Below are 21,531 nucleotides of genomic sequence, written 5' to 3'. Positions count from 1 at the left end.
ATATGAAACTACTAGTTTTCATAAAGGTGCAAAAAAAATAGTTTCCATTATTTTTAAAATTTGTCAAACGATTGTATTGCGATACTTACCGAGCCCTTTGATGCTATGATTCTGATCAATATTAATAGAGTATTTATACTATTTATTGATATCTATGACATTATAAAGTCATATCTTAATATCAAAATATTGCCATAAATTACCTCACTGATATCTAATAATGTAATAAAAATGTTACTTTGACGAATGCTCTGAGATTTTTTTATTGCTTTGTTATTATATTTGCTCTTAGTTTGCCCTTCACTTTTAGCTAGCGACCCGCTCGCAGCTTCGTCCGCTTAAGTTACTTAATCATTAGGTAATTTAATAAATCAGCTTCACACTGTATCCCGCACACAGCAGGGTACGCAGATGGAACCTAGTGTTATGACACTTCGTTCCCTATTTTCCGCTGAATTTTGGAGGCATAGCGCGTTGAGAGGCAAAACTCAACGCCGCGTTTTACCAACCGACACCAGAGCGAAAAAATGGAAGGTTTTTAAGTTTAAGTATAGTTAGTATCATATAATTTTATCATACGAATTATATAGCTATACATATCGGTTTATACATCTTGGAATATTAAATAAAATACATATTACTTGGAATATTAAATAAAAGAAAATAAATTTCCACAAAAACTTTCAGGAGCTGCCTACTACTGGTATTTGTGTAAAATCATCTCTGAAAGTTTCATAAGGCTAGCTTAATGACAGCTAAGTAGTTAATAAATGTACTTGAATCATGAAACAGTAATTAATTGAAGTAGTAATAATAATGATAATTGGCTTACTTTTAAATGAATTTCTTTACGTATTTAATGAAGTGTTTGTGTTTGCATTTTTCTATAGTCAACTATTAGTCAAACATTGCTTGTAGAGTACAGATATTTTGATATTATAAAGTTATCCTAGCACAGGCCATGAATTCGTTAACGCTCTTGGGTGGTGGTGGACGTTAACTTTCAGAGGCTATTTCACAATATTTGTTTTAACTGTAAGCGTAATTCGTCAATGAAGGTATTCTTAATTATGATATATTTTTTAAACATATCCATACCTATATTATAAATTCGAAAGTAATTCTGTCTGTGTGTCTGTCTGTCTTTTACGCAATCAGGACCAAACCTCTAATTTAATTGTGATAAAATACTCATATAGAGATACTTGAGGGTATCGGGATGAACATAGGATATATTTTTTCTCATATTTGTAATATTTTCGATATATACCAATATATTAAAATACTTATTAATTTGACATGACAATTTATTCCGCCATGTTAATAACAACCGTTGCTAAGCAACGATTTGCAAAGATTGTTGTTAGAAAACATCACCCAAAATGAGCTTGCTGAACGTATCTCTCTATTGAAAACTGAAAATAATTTCATAAATATATTTAATAAATATTCGTATAAGTAGTTCAAGCGGGCGTAGCCGCGTTCGGGTCCACTAGCAATATATATAAAGACCCTATAAAGCGAAAAAAGATAAAAAAATAGTTATATCATACATTACCTATTACGTAATTGTTTTCTTCATCTTATTTTTATCACGTTTTCTTAATCGTATAACCTTATTGATAATATATTAATATGGAAGCTACGAAACACGTTTCCATTAAGCTTTATTACAGATTAAGAACCATAAATTAATAAGCCATTTTATATGCCCTTAGCGCTTGAAATATTTTTCTCAATGTAAATACCACATGTTGATAGACAAGTGTCTTATTAACAAATTAATAATAGATACCTATTAATAAATTATTACTACAAAAAAATAACATTATGGAGAAACTATGTATTGGAGCATTGCTATAAAGACTGTTAAGTGTTGTGGGGGCCATGCTAGATAGTGAGAGGCACTGGTTTACCATGGTCTCCTTTTGCGATTCTGTGATGGCATTAAAGGTGGCCGCGGAGCGGGTGCGCGAAACCAGCGCAAATGCAGATCAGCTCCGTGGTTCTAGGCTAGGGAATAGGAGAAGGCAGTACGCTCATCTGCAACTCCTCTTACCCTAGGGAGTCACCAATAATATGCTGAAGACGGTGGCCCGCTACAGGCGGGCTTTACACCGGTGGGTAGGTCTCGCTGGGTTTTAGTGGGTAGTATCGGGTTCATTCTCCAGTGAGCCCCACAATACCGTTCCTTCGGTCTGCGTAAACTGCATTTCCCAGCGTCCAAAAAAATATGTTATAAAGTACTAAACATTTGTAATAGAAAAGAATAAAATTAAATAATAATTAAATTAAATTTACTTATAATAAAATCGTAACTGATCGGTGTCTGTACATGAAAGATAAATCAGAAAAATGTAATGCTTATATACCTAAACATAGTATTAACACACTTCGTTCTCCACTTTCCGTTGAATATTTGAGGTATTGTGTATTGAGGGACGGAACTAACGCTAGCTCAACCTCGAAATGTTATGTGTAATGCTTAAGTCATATACATAAGCTTTAAAATGATTTTATTTGTTATTTAAAATAAGGAACAAAATCACAAATATATTATAAATTATTCGCGAATGCAATGTAGACTAATTAATATAAATTGCAAATAATATACAACTCTGCTAGCGGCCCACCCGCAGCTTAAACACACGCCTGAACGATAACATTTATTTATTTACTTTTTATATGTATTTACGGAAATTGTTTCTTTTTTATTTTTTTTTTATCTGTCGAGTTATATACAAAATAAATAATTAAAACCTTGTAGAATTTTAATTGGAGGAATTTTTGAATTTAAAGGAGAAAAATTTTTGGTTATTTATTTTGTTCTACACTCGCGTGGTAAACGCGGTTTTTGCTGTGTGAATGCCAGTGCCGGTGGAATTTCAGGATTAAGTTCCTCTATTTTCCAGTGTAAATCCTATAAAAATAAGTTTAGCAGTTCCGGACAAACAGACAGAAAACATAACTAAAATTGTTTGTTTGTGTTCGTGAACGTGAACTAGATATATAATACACAGTTATGTTAAAATCACAGCCAGACTCTTCAATAAATAAAGTATTACATTAAAATTGAAAAATAACGAAAGGAAATTCAAATACGCGTTACAATTGGTCACAACAAAATGTCATAACAGATGACAAAAAAAAAAATTTATTGACGTCGATATGCATTCTGCGTTAGTAGTGTTTGTTTATTTTTTTAATGGCTTACGATAACAGGTGCAGACAGGTAGATAGGTATAGAAAAATAATCAATAAAATATTTTATCTATAGCCTGTAAAAGTTAATTATCCCCCCCAGTGAATTATCTAATTCACGATCAAAGCTAGGATATTGTATTTTTTCAGAGGTAGGCAGAGGGAACCTGGAAACCTAGTATTAGGACATTCGCTCCCAGCGCATACAGCTTGCATGTACTCGTGTATAGGTTTTATGTACGTGCATTGGGATGACAATAAATTTTTGATGATGATATAAATTTATACTTGCAAATTATTATAATACTTTCTTAATTTATTATTTAATTTAATTAACTTTTATCAAGTATTTTTGAAATTGCATTCAGTTCTATACAGTACTATATTTATTACTTACCCTAGAAAAAATATCAAAACAATTATTTAGAAACAATAACTAATGGCAAATAACACAAAAATAAAAAAAATACAGAACATATCATTCATCAAAGAGGCTTGTGGTTTATAATTCTAGTATATTATGAGACTAGTGGCCCGCTCGCGGCTTCGCCCGCTTCTCAACTATATAAAATAATAGAACACAACCACGCCAAATAGTACGTAACTTTCAATTTGGAGTAGAACGTAACCTGCATAGCATAACTTTAGGTTAATTACACAGACAACCTGAGAGTAATGCTGTTAGCCCTACTGGCTTTTACAGCGGCACCGGTTGGGGAAGGAAGAGGGTACTCTGTGCATGAGAAAGTTCGGGTACTACATGGATGCTTGAGAGTATGTCGTCGGTGGTAATCTCGCTTCTTGTGAGACTCGAACCTAAGCTTGCGGTCGTCGATTGGGCTGGGATAGAATCTGTAAAATATGAGAGTTACGTATGTCTTTATAATAATAAGATATTAATTATTTCGGCACAGCGATATTTAGTAATAAAGTTCGGACATTCTGATATAAGGCACATCCCGTTAGATGTAGCGTTGAGTTATTTAAATTTAACATTTTCTTATAATAATCTTCATAAAATTTCCTTGTTTCCTTGTTGATTGATGAAATTGCGCTCGAAAGTTGCAATAATATATGCATGCAAAAATGCTCAAATATCAAATTGCAATTTTCAATTATTTTATTTCTCTTCTTCCTTTCATATTCGCAAAATGCCTTAATTTGAAATCTTTATAAAATATAGATGTACGTTGTCAGGGATTTATTTATAGAACTAATGCAACTAGGCCTAATTATTTTGTAACACAATTTACTTGCATATTTATGTATTAGTATTTCTGAGGAGCATAATTATTATTTTTCTTTATTTAAGACTAATTAAGAATTATATATTATAGTAATATATGAAAACAGGATTGTAGCTTTCATACAAAACAAAAAAAAAATTCGACGAGCAGTTCCAGAGATCTTATCTTTTAAACAAACTAACAAATAAACTGTTCTACGTTATTGTATTGGCAGATATTGACGAGGTAATTTATTGCAATGTTTTCGTATTAAGATGTCAATTTACAATGTTATAGATATCGACTAAGTACTTAGTATAAATACTGCATTATTTTTGATTAGCATCATAGCATCCAAGGGCTTGGTTAGTATCACAATATAACCATCAAGATTTTTTTTACATGTAAAAACTAAGCTTTATGGAACTTTATGAATTTTCACAAGTAGAAACTGTTTTTTTTGTTTCCATAATTAATATTTAAAATTTTCCGCAAAAAAAAATAAAAATGAAATTCTTCATCGTCTTCGTCGCCGTCGTAGCAGTAGCTGTTGCTCGTCCAGGTTCGAATGTCTTGACTCTTGAGGAATTGTCTCAAGCTCTTCAGAATCCCAATATCAACCCAGCTGTCGTTCCTTACCTCGAAGCTGCCTTGGACCAAGTTATGGAAGCTCTCTTCGCTGGACAACAAGTTGTAATTATGTTTTTTTTATATTTTGCTATTGATAAATTTAGCTTAAAAACTTGTTATTTATTAAAAATTAATAATACATTCAGCTATCCCTTATTAGTTAGTAAAAAAAGTAATTATTTGTGTGACTTTACAGGAATCTGTTTACGTACCGCTACCTGCTCATCTCGCATTCCCTGATCACAAACCTATTGCCGTCTTGGAACCCGAAAACGTCGCAGAAATCCCTGCCCCAGCTTCCGGATCTCCACTTGTCCAGATCATCGTAAACGTTAACAACAAGCAACAGGTTAGTCATTTGTTTATTTACTAGCATTATAAATTATATTTTTAAATATGGACCATATGAATATAAAGTATATATTATTTGTCAACAGGAATTCTCTATTCCCGAGCCCATTGCCACTCCGGTCCAAATTGTTGACGAGGCTCCAGTGGTCGGACGTTATTAATATCAACTAAACTAATATCAATTAGTCAACTCCTTAAAAATCAAAATGCATGAACAATGGAAAATTGCCTCAAACTAAAATAAAAGAGATTGTTAATTAATTTTTAATAACTTTTATTACTACCTAAAATCCTGCTATAATTTGAGGTAAAATAAACAAACTTATTACATTCATAAGATCTTATTTTTACTTCAGTTTTATAAAATCTTAATTAAATACGTAAAGTAGAATTAGACGTCTCGTCGCAGTAGTACAAGCGAGTGACTATAAATACGGAAGTTAGGGGTTCAATTTCCACTCGGGAAAATGTGATCTATTTATATTGTCATTGTTTCGCTCTGGTAACACGTCCTGGTTGAGTGCCTACTTGAGTGCACTTTGCCTACGGAACTTGGCGAAAATTTGGGACGTACCCTCTGCCTACCCCGCTAGAGGCGGAATAAAGCGTGAAGCTGAAAAAAAATAGTATAATGAAACCTCATTATACTCATTTACCAATCATGCTAGGATAATAAAAAATCAGTTAATTGCGAGTCATACCCGCCCACGTACCACACATAGTCCTATAGCCCACAAGTACCTACAACGTAAAAACTTTAATTTGATTGACAAGCTTTAAGACCACATAAACAAGAATTAGGTGTGAATTTAAATTTATAGCAAATTTACTTATATATAACTCAATAAGATGGAATTAAATTAACAATACTTTTTAATTACAATGATAACTCCTATATATAATGTGATCGTAGAAATGACAATATACGCAGAATTTTGCTATATAACCTGAACCTCAAGAGATTACAACTGGAACCTGCAGAAGAGAAAACCCTCTGTGATTCCATGATAGCTGGTGCCCTTTGAAGATGCTTATATCTAGTACCATTTTCATGTAAAGCCATTTCTATTTTAATGATTATGACTCTTCTTTTGCACTTGTATCACCTCGGTAAAAGCTTATAACTTTTGTTGTCGAAAGCTCTAATTGTACCTTCATTTATCAGTCTGTGGTTGCTTATCTAATACATCAAATTCAAATTCAAAATTCAAATTCAAAATATTCTTTATTCAAAGAGGCAATTACTATAAGCACTTTTGAATCGTCGAAACATATGAACGCTACCACCACCGGCCACCGGTTCGGAAGGCAGTTCTGCTGGGAAGAGCCGGCAAGAAACTCAACAGTTGCATCAAATATTATTATTCAATTCGTTGAAGAGGCATTCACATTTACAATTGCGTTATTTAGATTATATACGTCCTTTACGTGCTCCCTTATCTTACGGGGCTTGATCGTATTTTATATTCTTTTATAATAACGTCCATAGGCTCACAGATGCCTCTTTTTAGTGATGCAGGTACTTTTTTTTGGTGGCACTTAATTCTTCTACGCTCTCTCTCCGTTCCAAATTATGACAACGGAGACTTTGAAGGTGGATCATTTATACTTATTAATTACAGTCTAATCAAACTTCTTAGAGCAGCTTAGACAGTTTTAATATAAAATTGTCGATGATCAAGCCACCATCATAAACTTACCTGAATCAAATAGATTGTCAGACAACATATGAGTATGTGAAGAAAGAGTAGTAATAAATAAATATTAATAAATAATATGATAAAACAAATATTAAAAACTATTTGCATTAATCACCGTGGACTACTCTACGGTTTCGTAGAAATTTCCTTCCACGCGTCACCGAACTGTGGAATGGCCTACCCGCTGCAGTGATTCCAGGTCGGTACGATATGGGTACCTTCAAAAAGCGCGTCTATCTCCACCTCGAAGGCCGGCAACGCACCTGTAGCTCCTCTGGTGTTGGACGGGGTCGTGGGCGGTGGTGATCACCATCAGGTGACCCGAAAGCTCGTTTACCTTAACCTTTTTCCATAAATAAAAAGACAAATTATTAAACAATTATTTAGAAACAAAATTTAATAAGATATTATTAAATATATATTGAATAAGCAAATTACGAAACAATAAAAAAATTATACCATTTATACAGATTATATCATTCATCATATGATAGTTGTGTTTCTATAATATAATTAGTTATCAGTGACGTAATTTATGGCAATATATTGATATTAAGATGTGTCTTTACAATGTTATAGATATTCATATCAACATTAAATAGTATAAATACTGAATTAATATTCATTAGAATCATAGCATCCAAAGGTTTGGTAAGTATCACTATACAATTATCAGGCAAATTAGAAAAATGTGGAAAATTGTGCACCTTCCTGCCAAGTAGCCACTGACTCCTCAGAAGTAGCCATTGCTGTGTTTTTGTTTTTATATTTAATATGCTTGTATTAAAGATTAATTTAATTTTCAGTAAAAAAAATCAAAATGAAATCCATCATTGCCTTCGCCGCTATCTTGGCAGTAGCTGTCGCTCGTCCAGGTTCGAATGTCTGGACTCTTGAGGAATTATCTCAAGCTCTTCAGAACCCCAACATCAACCCAGCTGCTGTTCCTTACCTCGAAGCTGCCTTGAACAAAGTTATGGAAGCCCTTTTTGCTGGACAACAAGTTGTAATTATATTTTATATATATTTGCAGTAGATAAATTTAACTGTGAAAATTAATAATACATTCAGCTGTCTTATTAGACGATAAAAAAGTAATTATTGTGTGACTTTACAGGAATCAGTTTACGTACCGCTACCTGCTCATCTTGCCATCCCTGATAACAAACCTATTGCCGTCTTGGAACCCGAAAACGTCGCAGAAATCCCTGCCCCAGCTTCCGGATCTCCACTTGTTCAGATCATCGTAAACGTTAACAACAAGCAACAGGTTAGTCATTTGTTTATTTAAAGTATTATCAGATTATATTTTTAAATATGGACCCATTTAAAGTATAAATTATTTGTCAACAGGAAGTCTCTATTCCCGAGTCCATTGTCACTCCGGTCCAAATTGTTGACGAGGCTCCAGTTGTCCCAGAAGCTGTACTCCAACCTGAAGTTAACCCTATTGACGTGATTGCTATCAACCCTATCGTCCCCGTCCCAGCCGAAGTAGTCGAGGAAGTTGAAGTTGTCCAGAGACCTGAAATTAACCCCATCGATATTGTTGCCGTCGCTGGCGTTGAATCTTGGGGACCTGATGGTTCTTTATTGCCCGTTAACGCTATTGACGTTGGACCCATGTAATGAATCAAATATTTAGTTATGTGGTTAATTGTAATAAATAACTCATAACCAATCAAGTATTTTTTTACTTTCAACATTTTTTAAACTTTAATTGATTAGATACTACTATAATATACACAGTTAAGTTTGACATATAAAAAATATTTTTTGTACTGTTAAAACAAACCTTTATTTGTTTTATTGTGTTAATACCTCAACATTGATGTAGGTACCTAAAGTTACATAAAATTATATTATACAATATTTAGTAAATTGAAATTTATTTATAAATTATGGAAGTAAATGAAATTATTTAGGCGACACTCTTTGTAATAAGGCTTATACTAAGAATAAGGGTTACACTTGCTTGCTTGCCCGTACACGGCAAGAATGACCTTGATGTCATTGATTCAGGTGATGCGGATGATATTTACTCCTCTGTGCCCCAGGAGGCACGATAGCACAAAAAGGATAGAGGTGGCATCAAATCAATAATTCCCAAAACTTGTCCCATGATAAAGACGGTAGAACATCGACAGGGAGCCAATATCTCTCCGCGTATTTAGGAATTCTAAGCCGTTAGTTCAAATTCAAAATATTCTTTATTCAAATAAACTTATAATAAGCACTTTTGAATCGTCGAATGAACATATGAACAAAAAGCTACCACCGGTTCGGAAATCAGTTCTGCTGAGAAGAGCCGGCAAGAAACTCAACAGTTCAATCAACTCAACAGCTCTTTTCAAAATCAATGGTACAATCTATTTTTATCTAGTTAATTTGGAATTATCGACAGTTCCAATTCTGTTGACTGTTGAATAGAATTGGTTGGTTGTATTGTATTGTGTGAGTCATTCATTATTCGCACATAATTTTAAGTACCTGTTAAGTATGCCATGCATTCTTGGTATATAGACGTAATGTTAATGTTTCCTTTTTTATATAAATTCCTTTAATTTACCTCCTTTTGTTATTTACAAAAGAAGTTCATTAAAAGAATTTAAATGTGGCACTGGCAATATGGTATCATAAAAATTAGGACTTTTGACCATTGTAAATATGAATGTCTGTGATTAGACAAGAATTTTACAATTTATTAATTTTTTAGCCTTGTACTGTATTCTGGGTATAGAGGGGTTGGCAGGGGGAATCTAGTGTTAAAACACTCCGCTTCCTCCTTTCAGCCGATTTTCCTAGGTATTGCATGTTAATTATCGAAACTCTACGCTACCTTTCGCTTTGATACTAGAGCCAAGAATTGGAAATATTAAATATATATTCATTCCCTCTAAAGAGAATAGAACCCACAATCAGTTGTATTTACAGTCACACGCTTACCATTGCGCCACGACGGACTCATACATTTAACATAATATTATGAAATATAGCAGTGACATAAATATTAACAGCTATTAAAATAAAATCTATAGCTTATTACACTGTACAAGAATATTTAGAGGATAAGCATGTATGGAATTAATGTCTATTGAATGTAATGCAGGATAGCTGCCAACTAATGTAATAAATTGTATCATTGACTTTGAAAAGAGCAACTGTTGAGTTTCTTGCCGGCTCTTCTCAGCAGAACTGCCTTCCGAACCGGTGATAGCTTTTTGTTCATATGTTCATTCGACGATTCAAAAGTGCTTATAACAGTCTATTTGAAAAAAGAATATTTAGAATTTGAATTTATAAGCAAACGATGAGGTGACATTTTTATTTACATTAAAAAAGAAGGAAAACCAACAAAAAATTCTCACCAAACCGCAATTCGGTGAATGATGTCAGAAAAATTTAGGGCAAACTTTATCTTTGATTTCATGCGAAAATTGAATTGCGACATGTGAATCAGTTAATTTCGATAAAACATGGTTATTTTATCAATATTTTGACACATTCAAATACTCCTATCTCAAGAGTAGAGGCGAGTGATTTATAAAAACTGAGGAATTGTTAAATTTGTAGTCAGTCTTTCTTTTACTAAGAAACTTTATTGGCGTTATAATGTAAGTTAATTTAACTTTTTTCCTCTTATTTGAAACTAGAAAATTATAATTTTATCTTATTAAGATATTTTAACTTTTTATTTGATTATTAAAAATAAATTGAACATATAATAAATACTGGATTACTCAGATAAGATAGTAAATTTGTTAATCACGTTAGTAGGTAATCTTTATATATATAAAAATATTCATAAAACACAGTTGTTTCAATAAGAATGAAAAAAAATCATAATTGACATTAGTTCATTTTTTAAATTGTTAGTTTTTGTAATTGTTTCTAGAAAATATAATAATAAACTCAATCTTAATAATTATGATGGATGTTCTACTTCCACGCAAAGCTTTTTTTCATTTTAAGACATTTTATTTTTAAGACATTTCGTTATTAAAATTTTAATTAAACTTTTTGATGAAGTGATGTCAGCCATAATCAGGTTGATTTCATAATATTTTCATCGTTATATCCCCTAAAAAAGAGTTTTATCACTATTTTTCGTTAGTTTCAAGTGTGTCTCAAGATAAGAAAATAAGTCACTTGTGTGCGATTGTAAATGCGATAGTTGTGGGCTCGATTCCCACTCGGGGAAATAAAATATTTACTATTTTCATTTCCTGCGTATTATAAATATTTCTAAATATATAATATTTTCATTCCGTCTGCGTTTTACGTATCTATAATAAAATTCCGCAATGTTTTCTGAGTTTGCTACAGAAGTTTAAATTAACTGTAAAAGCAACAATCATCATCATCAGCCATGTACTGGTGCTGCCACCAGTTATGTTTATGTCCACTCGATGACTCCAAAGTGGTTACAAAAGCGTATTTGAATAAAGAACATTTTGATTTTAAATTTGAAAGAAATGAAATAAAAAAATGGCGTCCTATATAAGCGTATTAAAATAGGCACCTTATTGTGCTGATTAATATATTATATCTATATATTTTGTATAAAAATATACTCTACCTATAAGTAACATACTTCTAGGTTATTTAAAAAAATTATAGTTGTCATACTATGCAATTATCTTCTTTTTTATATCTTTCTTGTTTGGTTCTGGTTTGGTATTTCTTTTTCGGATATTACTATATACTGGACCCTATTACTATCTGTCCGTCTCGTCACCACCAGCGTCACCAAGCTGTAACTGAAAAGTTTATGAAAGAATTCAACGTCATTTGAAAATTATAGGAAATATTTAGCGATGTGTGACGTATTCCTCAATGATAAATTTAATTATTGTTAACTTATCATTTATTTCTAGAAATTATAGATATAAAGATTAAAAGCTATACACTGTTAATACCGGATGTAATATTTTTATTCTATAATATTGTTTATGACGTGTGATAAGCTTTGCACAGTGTAATGTTTGTATCGACTTTTCACAGAGTAATTAATATAATATTTAAGTTAAATATAATTTTTTTCTAATATTTCTGAAAGTTGTTTAATTTCAGAAAATAATACTGAGAAAAGTTTCAATTACTTTTGCTTAATAACAAATCTAAATTCAATAATAAATGTACAGTTCTCATTCAATTTTAGTTTCGTTTATTTAATATTAACTTTTTATTTCAGATTAATTAGTGAAAAATGTCGGTTCCAACTGTAATGATTAATGAGTTAACCAAGGGGATCGAGGACTACGCTTCAAATTCCAGCGTTAAAAATGTTCTAGAAGGCATCTTAAACGATTACATGGATTTACAATACGCTAAAGAAACTCCATACACGACTGGTAAACAGATATTGCCTTCTGGATCTTCTATTGAAGATGTAGAAAACGCTATTGATAGCGAAGTTGAACAAAAATTTAAGGATATCTTTAATAAAATTTCCGAAACTTATAAAAGTGGAGATTTGAGTCCACAGTCGCCTAATGATGGTACTTGGGACCCTAAATTGAAGCCAGTCTTAGTGTTTCTTACACCTAATAAGTAAATAATAGTAATAGTTTAAATAAATGTTTTTTTTTTATAAAGAAATCAACTTATTATTAAATAGTATGGAAGCTACTGTCGCTTTGACATAGGCACTGCGATCTTCATGTGAAATTATGGAATATATTGAATCTATAAGATATTAGAAAATACAATCCTTTTTTTTAATTTAAACAAAATTATACATAAGAAAATTAAGTAATGAACTTCATTTGTTGCCGTTTGTAAAATGTATTATATAAAACAAATGTCGACGCATGTTAGATTTTTATTATAAAATTATTATTACCTTTACGTGTATTTTATTCTCCATTTTTGTCCTTTTTGATATAATTATGAAAGTAACATAAAATTATTTTTGCTGACTTTTTTAGTTCAGTTGTACTTTTCAGCATATAGTAGAGAAAGAGGGTACCTAGTGTTAAGATCCTCCAATCTTCACTTCATTGGTTTTTTAAGTTATTTCTTTCCCTTATTGCAAATCGAACTCGCAACGGTCGAAATTACAATCAGACGCTTGTTCTATTGTGCACGATATATGTTTTTCATCTAATTTGAAATATGGTAGATTCTCTTAATTATATTTATCTTTGCCATATATGTGCTATATTTAACATATTATATCTAGAATACTACTTAAAAACCATAGAAAAAATATATAAAAAAAAACAATTCTTATTTTTTTTTTGTAGCGTATCCAGCAGTAAAACATATCAATTTGATAATAGAACAACAGACGAAACTATAAAGGAATAAATTGTTATCTACATATAAAATATGAATAGACTATAATAAATTATTATTGAAGTTCTTTATAAACGGATTATTTGATTAATATCTGTTTTAATTTTATTGGTAAAAATAAATATTATAAGCACGTCAGCTAGATCGACATTCGATTATTAGCCTTCTATACAAACGCAGGTAAGTTTGTAAATGTTTTTTTTTGGAAATATAAATGTTAAAATATAGGAAATGTAAACTGGTCCATTGGTTTTAAGACGTTATTATTAAATGAGAAGTAATCATTAATTTATTTTTTAGTTGACTTCATATTTAAAATTTTACTTACAGGTGAATCAATCATGATGAAGATCTTTCTACTAGCCCTTTTTGTGGTAGCTGCAGCTGCTGCTCCTAAGGGCTTGAAAAAGTACGATGACTCCTTGAGCCCATTGCCTCAAGTTGCACCGGAATCTGAAATTCCCGCTCCTGAAGTTGCGATCCTTCCGGAACCTGAATTGCCCGTAGTTGCACCGGAACCTGTTGTTCTTCCTGAGCCAGAACTGCCTGTAATTGTTCCAGAACCAGTTGTCCTCCCTGAGCCCGAACTACCCGTAATTGTGCCAGAGCCAATTGTCCTCCCTGAACCAGAATTACCTGTAATTTTACCAGAGCCAATTGTTCTTCCTGAACCAGTACTACCCGTTATTGTGCCTGAACCTATTGTTCTTCCTGAGCCCGTGTTACCCGAAATTGAACTTCCAGTAGTAATACCAGCACCCGCACCAGTTGAAGAGGACTTCCAACCTCAACCTCAACCTCAACCTCAATTTCCTAATGGAGAGATTTTCAACGACGGTATCGTTCAGGTTTCTGTCAACGCTCCCGAAGACGCCGGCGTTTTGTCCTCCATTCACAATTGGATGAGCATGGTGTTAAACTACATTAGCAATGGTATCCAGAGCAGTTACCACATCATTGGTTAACCTACCAAACACTTCCTAAAGATATACGAATATATTGGATAAATAAAATAACATTTGTATAAATAATGAGAACAGAAAAATTATCAAAATTGTGTTTTTTATTCTTTACTAAAACTATGATTATTTAATAAATTATTAATTTATTTCAATATTTTAAAGTAATGTGGCCAATATTTTATCATAATTTAAGTTTGAACTAAATTTCGTAGAACTTAACATTTCAAAGTTCTAGAGTAAATTCCAGGTAGCCAACGTTATCTGATCTGGAAAAGATAAACTTCATAAGAACCTATAACATATAAGAATTTGTATGATTTAGTACTTCATCAGAGAGGTTGTTAGCAACTTGTTCAATAAATAATTCAGTAGAGTACAGTAGCAATTACAGGTGAGCTGGCGTTCGTCCAAAACAACGAGTCTGCCTATTTTGAAACATTTATACAGTAGTAACACGCCACTGATAGCTGTTCAACTAATTTCGAGAAGTGCTTCTCATAGTGTTTTAGCTTTCCATTTGTTAATTAGTATACTAAATTAGATAAACTGTCACTGTACATTATGATCCAAAATGTATTTCGTTTATATGAAGCAATATAATTTTAATTTCCTTTTATGGGTTTTGGCTCTTTTGGAATTTGAATAGATTGGACGTTAAATATAGATTATAAGAAATAGTGGAACAAGGCAGATAAATTATGACATGATGACAAATGTGTTAATACTAGGTTCCCTCTATTTACTTTGCTGTCTACGATATATATCGCGATGATAAAAATCTACGTATTGGAAACTGAAGTTTCAGTTGATTCAATAAAGATTTTGTTGCAATTTGTCGAATTTAATCATTTACATGAACTGATTGAAATAAAACAAACGCAAAATGTTAAAGGAAGCCTGTCAAAATACAAAAATGAAAACTTATATTACATCGGTTAAGCCATTTCTGAGACTAGCGAACACAAACATACAAACAAACAGAGAAAAGGTTTAATAACCATTGTCTTGGGTTCTACCACATTGATAAATGTGCGCAACCATTGATTTTTCCTTATATTTTCCATATACAGACAGCAATCAGTTACAATTTTATTATATGTATAAATATCCAGGTGGACCGACGACCTCAAGAAGATAGCGGGAACCCGCTGGATTCAAAGGGAGCAGGACCGGACGGAGTGGCGAGCATTAGGGGAGGCCTATGTCCAGCAGTGGACTTTAAAAGGCTGATGGATGGATGATGATGAAATATAGATTAAAATTAAGGCATTATTATATCTCAACGAGCTATCGTTCATATTAAGTTAGTATAATACTTGAAGCGGAGTAAATTTATATATAAAAAAACTAAAAGCGTATAAAGTACGGTAGGTACTACAGAAGTGTTTGAAACTCATTAGTGCATTTCGTCCTAAATACACAAGATTAGGCAGGTAGGTACTTTAAGCCAGCTAGCATTTATCTGGGCAAGGAAGGTAAGCAAAACAATTTAACAAAAGTGCCAGAAGGATGTGTTGGTATAGCTTATTTATTATGTACATCATATATACCTCGAGGCCTTCGTGGCGTCGGGGCTCAACTTCAGCGTCTTAACACTAGGTTCCCTCTGCTTACCCTACTATATAACCTAAACTAAACTGTATTGTTTGTAATTATGTAATTTAAAAACGCAAACTCGAAATATACTCGTATGAATAATAAAAGTGATCTATCACTACAATCACTTCAAGATTTATCACGCATATAGCAGTGTAGGGTAGAGAGAACATAGTGTCAAGACACTTCATCCGCTACTTTCTATCTAAATTTGCGGCATAACGTTTTAAACAGCGTAATCAGTGCCGGTCTTAGAGAGGGAAAATAAAAAGAGTTCATTTTACTAGAAGACTATCATCACATTTACTGACCGACTTCTAAAATTCACATATGTACTAACTTACATAGATATTTATAAAATATATATTTTTTAGCTTTACGCTGTATCCCGCACATAGCAGGGTGGGCAGAGGGAACCTGGGAACCTAATATTAAGATACTGTTCCTATTAAAAGACTTTTGTGCCCTGCGTGTTGAGTGGCAGAAATCAGCGCCACGGCTTGTTTCCTTACAAGGAAAAATTAAATTACGTATTTAATTTCGTCGAATGGGAATCGAACTTACAACCTGTTTTCTTTACGGAATATAAATAAAAAATTTTATATTTACATAAAATAAGTACATAAAATAAAATGTAATATACAATATCTATTCTAAATTATTCGGAACCATTATATAATGTTAAACAAGAACATCGTCCCAAGACTGTCATATTTTGTGACAAGTTGGTAACTTTAGTTGGCTCGTTAGCGTGGACTCAGGACTGTTTAGTTCTACTTCCGACGGCTGATTGCTGTTAGAAGGGAGCTTGGTATTTTAATAGTCTCTAACAGTGTTAAAATTATTTATTTTGTGTAAACCAATAAAAGTATATGTAATATTAAAGGAAGATATTTGAGCGCAAGCGTGGACTGTAATCGTGATAGGTTGAGGGTTCGATTCCCACTCGAAGGAATGAAATATTAAATACTTTTATTTCTTTGCTCTGGTGTCGAGACAAAGCGCGGCATTAAGTTTTAACACTCTACACATAATGTCTCCAGAATTCTGTGGAATGTGGAGAACGAAGTGTCTTAACTTTAAGGTTTCCGTGCCTACCCTGCTATAAGAAAAAAAAACATATTAAACGGAAGATTTTATAACAGAAATAATGAATTCGACATAGTACATTTTTCTCTTTGGTCAAATTTCATGTGATGTGAGTGTGATGACCAGGCGACGTGATTCACTACTTTATCTGTGCGTGGGTTTAGGATAATCAACTCAAGCCCACGCACGCACAGATAATGTATACATTCATTTTATAAATGTCTGCTTCACGCTGTATCCCGCACACAGAAGGGTAGGTAGAGGGAACATAGTGTTAACACTCCGTTCTCCACTTTCTTCCCCATTCCCAGAATTTATAAATGTCGTTATTAATTTATATTATTTAATTATTTTATTGTTCTTTAATTGTATATACACTTCATTTTATTTTTCACTTAATAAATAATATTTTAAAAATCAATAGTGATGAATATTATTTTAAAATTTACGAATAATTAATGGAGCCCGAAACGTTTTACTTGTAATAGAGCTAAGTACTTACTTTTATGCAAATTTTCCTATATAGATGCTTATTTCTTAATTTATAATTATCTATTGGGTAGATAAATTGTCAAAAATTATCTGCTTTATAGATATTTCCAATAGCTTTCTATATTTTAATTTTTTAAAAAGTTTTAAAACGTTTTATGAAGTAATAATATATTTTTTTAATGAGGCCGGCTGTACAACTATTCTAGGAAGAGAAATATTTATTTTAATTTATATTATAGAAATATAATCTTTACTCTGGTGTCGAGGCAAAGTGGGAAACAGAGTATCTTAACACTAGGTTCCCTCTACTTACCGTGCAGTGTGTAGAAAACAGCGTGCAGCTTTTATTTTTTGTAATCACCATCCTCTCGTTTGGGTAGCGACCCGGCAACGCGGCTTTGTGCGTAATTCTATTACCGTCCTCGTTAGGTATAACGGAGAATTCTCTACATATCCTTGATAACTATGTGCTTTATTCGTATTTAATATTAATAAGATATTTATATTAATGTAGATTGACTGTATTGATATATATGAAAACATAACTGGCACTAATATACATTTACATAAAATGTTTGTTATGTCCTTAATTTATGTAAATTAAGACTAATATACAACAATATCAAAATTAAACATTTAGATAATCTATTGTAATATGAAAATTGTAATATAATATTATATAAATTTAAAATTTTTGTATATATAAACGGTAATTTTATACGATAGGAATGCTTATATTTAAAATTTAGATATAAATAGGTACAGCTATTTCAATGTTGCGTAAAGAAGAGTAAGGAATATCAATAATTTATCTTTTTTTGAACAGCAAAATATGGACAAAATGCAGGTTTTTGCAATTTCCAGCTTTATTCTGTATATAGCAGGTAGCAGGTAGGTAGTCAGAGTGTACTTGTCGAGTCACTTCCTCCTCCATTTTACCTCAAGTCGCACTTTTAAGTGGCACAATATAAAAAAATAGAAAATAACAATTAAAATATTAATAGAAATACAAGTGAAACGTTATCTATCGTTTAATTCTCGATATATTTAGTAATGTTTCATACGCATCATGTGAACGTCAATTACAATCAGTGAGTATGTTACCGTTGTGACATACAATCGTCCATTTATGTTAAATGGTTTAGCAGTGTCATGCTGACATGATGTCACTTCTGTTAAGTCAGATATAAAGGGGAGTTCAGTTATTCAGTTTACACAATGTCCTTAAACAAAAATGTCAAGAGTCAAAACAAAAATGTCAAAGTCTTTTACTAATTACTAAATATTTTGCTTTTCGCTTTAAAAGTACCAATTGAATTGTAACCGTCACGTCGGTTGTAGGTTTGATTCTCATTCGGAGAAATAAATCATTATTGATTAATATTTTTATTTTTTTGCTCAAGTACAAAAGGTGTCGAGGCGTTAATTACCGCCATTTAACATACAACGCTTAAAAAAATCGGAGAAAAGTGGAGAACGGATTGTAAGCGTGAAGCTAAAAAAACATAATGTACTGATAAATATGAATCCATGACCACAGAAAGATACCTATACAATTCCAACCACCACCAAAACGCCATTATATTATAATTTAACCAAATATCTTCAAATATTTAGATATCACGAACAGCCCGAGTGTAAGATTTATGCGGTAAATATAATCGACCGACTGCGGTCGATCGACGTGCGGTCGCGTGTTGCGTGCTACGTACTATGTTTGTGTTGAAAAACTTATTAAATGACCACCACCACCACCACCACCGCCGTATACTGGACGACGGTTTGAAGGTTGAATCGTATATTTTTTGTAAGCTCCCTTATGGATAAAACGAGGTTTAGTTTTTAATTTTTGTATAGGAATATAACTGAAAGCCTAGAGTTACATTGATGTGGGTACGGGAGACTCCAAGTTTAATTATTATGGAAATTATAAATAAATAAATTACATAGAATTCTTAAAAATCATAAAATTTATATTGACTAGTGATAAAACACTATGGTCTGTTCTTAAGATATTTTATATAATTTGTAATTTCATTATGAAACAGCCGTTATTCCTTCCTATTTGTAAAACAAATTTGGAAAAACAATAAAATCAAATAATATAAAATAAATCAGTTTCCCGCTGTATCACGTATACAACAGGATAGGCAGAGGGAACTTAGTGTTAAGGCACTCCGTACTCCACTTTCTACTAAATAAATTGGGAAAACAATAAGGCATTATTTTTTAGCACTCGGTGTTCTTATGTTTTGGGCTTATTAAGTAGTTTTTGCCTAATCGGGAATTATCTAAAATAATTTATAATAATATATGAAAAATATTCATAAATACAAAATATTATATAAAGTCAATTTAAATTGTGAAACTTTACATTTAGCGAACGAAAGCGTATTGAATTACAAGAATTCTATTAGAAATTTTTCTGCAGCTTCCAAACTTTTACCGGAAATATGTCTCCGGGGACAAGTTAAAGTAGTTTTATCAAAGAGCAAATCTGTAAATCTGTGTTCCATTCCAATAAAGTCTATACAATTTTTTATATTAAATATTAAACAATATTTTGATTGTTATATTAATATTATTTATAATTTAAACGTATAATCATAATTAACAAGTATCATACTAATATTATAAATGTGTGTAATTAAATCAGTGGTCACGTCTTGGCTCCGTTTTTACTTACGGGTCACCTGATGATAAGTGGTCACTGCCACCCACCCTTGTGTAACATCAGCGGAGCGGGGCTGAGGCGGCAGGCCAAACAGTTCTCCAGAACACTCCATGATAAATGCGATAGAGAAACGAACAGCGAGGAGGCAACTATACAAAGCCAATGAGTCAAGATTTTCACAGATCATTGACAGTCCTCAACGATTTGAACGGCTCTACGTTTGTTTGTGATCAAATGGGTCAAGCTGATACTGGGGTGCACCAGCCCAGAGCCAATCGGTGTTTTGGAGTGAAGAACTGTCTCGCTCTGCTGATGACCCCCAGTTTCTTTGAGGCCAACTTGGCTTTGCTTTGATGATGATCCAGGCAGATGATCACGATACTGGCAGTCTACTAATAGAAACGTTAAGACCGTGTGCGTGGCTATGAGGAGAGTGTTTTGGAAGACTGGCGACACGACAAAAGGTTTTGTCAAAAGGAAAAGCGACAACACAATTTTCGCCGCAAAGCAGGACGTCGCGTTAGATTCGCAGAATAGAAAAACTAGTGTCAAGACACTCTGTTCTTTGCTTTTCGTCCTAAATTAATTCGTAACATATAGAATAGCGAAATTTATTTTAAATTCGAAATTAAATCATTTTATTGCAGTATAAATTATATTCTTATTAATTTTAAGATAATATCTATTGGAGTCAAGTCTTAAACTCGCTAAAAGGTTTTGCAAAGTTGCGATATTGAATTATAAGGTCATATTTTATAGTAACAAAGCGATTATCGCGATACAATGTTCCATTTAACAATTTGCGAGAGGGCTGGATGAATCTGCAGTTCTTATCATTAATTATAGTAAAAGGTTTACTTTTTGATTTCATTTATTTTCTTCAATGTAGGTTAATAGTAAAGCACTGAATTTGGCTTTTCGTGTGAATATCCACTTTTTTATCAGCTTCACGCTATATAGCAGGATAGACAGAGGCAGCTTCACGCCTTTTTTCAGGTAGACAGAGGGAACCTAGTGCTATTTTCTGCTTAATTTTCAGGATTCAATGCTTCGTATACCAAAACGTGTCAATAGAAATATTTTAAATACTATTTTGAGTTGGAATCGAACTTACATTATGCAACGATGGACCTAAAAAATCAAATTTTCAATAAAAACTTTGTAGGTTCCCTTCGGAACACGGAAAAATAAATAAATTGTCCATGTCATTCTTATAAAACTTGCGAAAATTGTACCTATGATTTAATTCAAAGAATAATAAAATAAAACGAAAAACAAAAGTAACTAATTAGTTTGAAACAACGTTAAGT

At 32.3% G+C, this 21,531-nt stretch overlaps 3 protein-coding genes across 3 annotated transcripts; all 3 read left to right on the top strand.

Moving 5' to 3' along the window:
• The first annotated feature begins 4,925 nt into the window (after positions 1-4,925).
• On the top strand, positions 4,926-8,787 carry LOC146531957 (uncharacterized). Its single transcript, XM_085197740.1, has 6 exons — positions 4,926-5,120; positions 5,254-5,406; positions 5,495-5,561; positions 7,915-8,140; positions 8,204-8,378; positions 8,462-8,787. Exons 1-6 carry the CDS (start codon positions 4,935-4,937, stop codon positions 8,735-8,737), a joined length of 1,083 nt encoding a protein of 360 aa, XP_085053866.1. The 5' UTR covers positions 4,926-4,934; the 3' UTR covers positions 8,738-8,787.
• Positions 8,788-10,105: 1,318 nt separating this feature from the next.
• Positions 10,106-12,881, top strand: LOC146531956 (uncharacterized). The gene is made up of 2 exons (XM_085197420.1): positions 10,106-10,722; positions 12,303-12,881. Exon 2 carries the CDS (start codon positions 12,318-12,320, stop codon positions 12,663-12,665), a length of 348 nt encoding a protein of 115 aa, XP_085053546.1. The 5' UTR covers positions 10,106-10,722; positions 12,303-12,317; the 3' UTR covers positions 12,666-12,881.
• A 602-nt stretch (positions 12,882-13,483) lies between these two features.
• Positions 13,484-14,393, top strand: LOC146531955 (uncharacterized). The gene is made up of 2 exons (XM_085197419.1): positions 13,484-13,588; positions 13,739-14,393. Exon 2 carries the CDS (start codon positions 13,750-13,752, stop codon positions 14,371-14,373), a length of 624 nt encoding a protein of 207 aa, XP_085053545.1. The 5' UTR covers positions 13,484-13,588; positions 13,739-13,749; the 3' UTR covers positions 14,374-14,393.
• Positions 14,394-21,531: the final 7,138 nt, after the last annotated feature.

The sequence above is a fragment of the Heliconius melpomene genome, chromosome 14, assembly GCF_056956725.1.
Source record: "Heliconius melpomene rosina isolate 202511_hmr_F chromosome 14, ASM5695672v1, whole genome shotgun sequence".
Lineage (NCBI taxonomy): Eukaryota > Metazoa > Arthropoda > Insecta > Lepidoptera > Nymphalidae > Heliconius > Heliconius melpomene.
Note: the sequence above shows the minus strand (reverse complement) of the source record. Positions and strands in the feature narration are given on the sequence as shown.

Coding starts and splice junctions, on each gene's coding strand:
- LOC146531957 (XM_085197740.1), top strand. CDS start 4,935: ATGAAATTCTTCATCGTCTTCGTCGCCGTCGTAGCAGTAGCTGTTGCT. Junction 5,407..5,494: donor ACGTTAACAACAAGCAACAG/GTTAGTCATTTG, acceptor ATTTGTCAACAG/GAATTCTCTATTCCCGAGCC. Junction 8,141..8,203: donor ATATTTTATATATATTTGCA/GTAGATAAATTT, acceptor ACGATAAAAAAG/TAATTATTGTGTGACTTTAC.
- LOC146531956 (XM_085197420.1), top strand. CDS start 12,318: ATGTCGGTTCCAACTGTAATGATTAATGAGTTAACCAAGGGGATCGAG.
- LOC146531955 (XM_085197419.1), top strand. CDS start 13,750: ATGATGAAGATCTTTCTACTAGCCCTTTTTGTGGTAGCTGCAGCTGCT.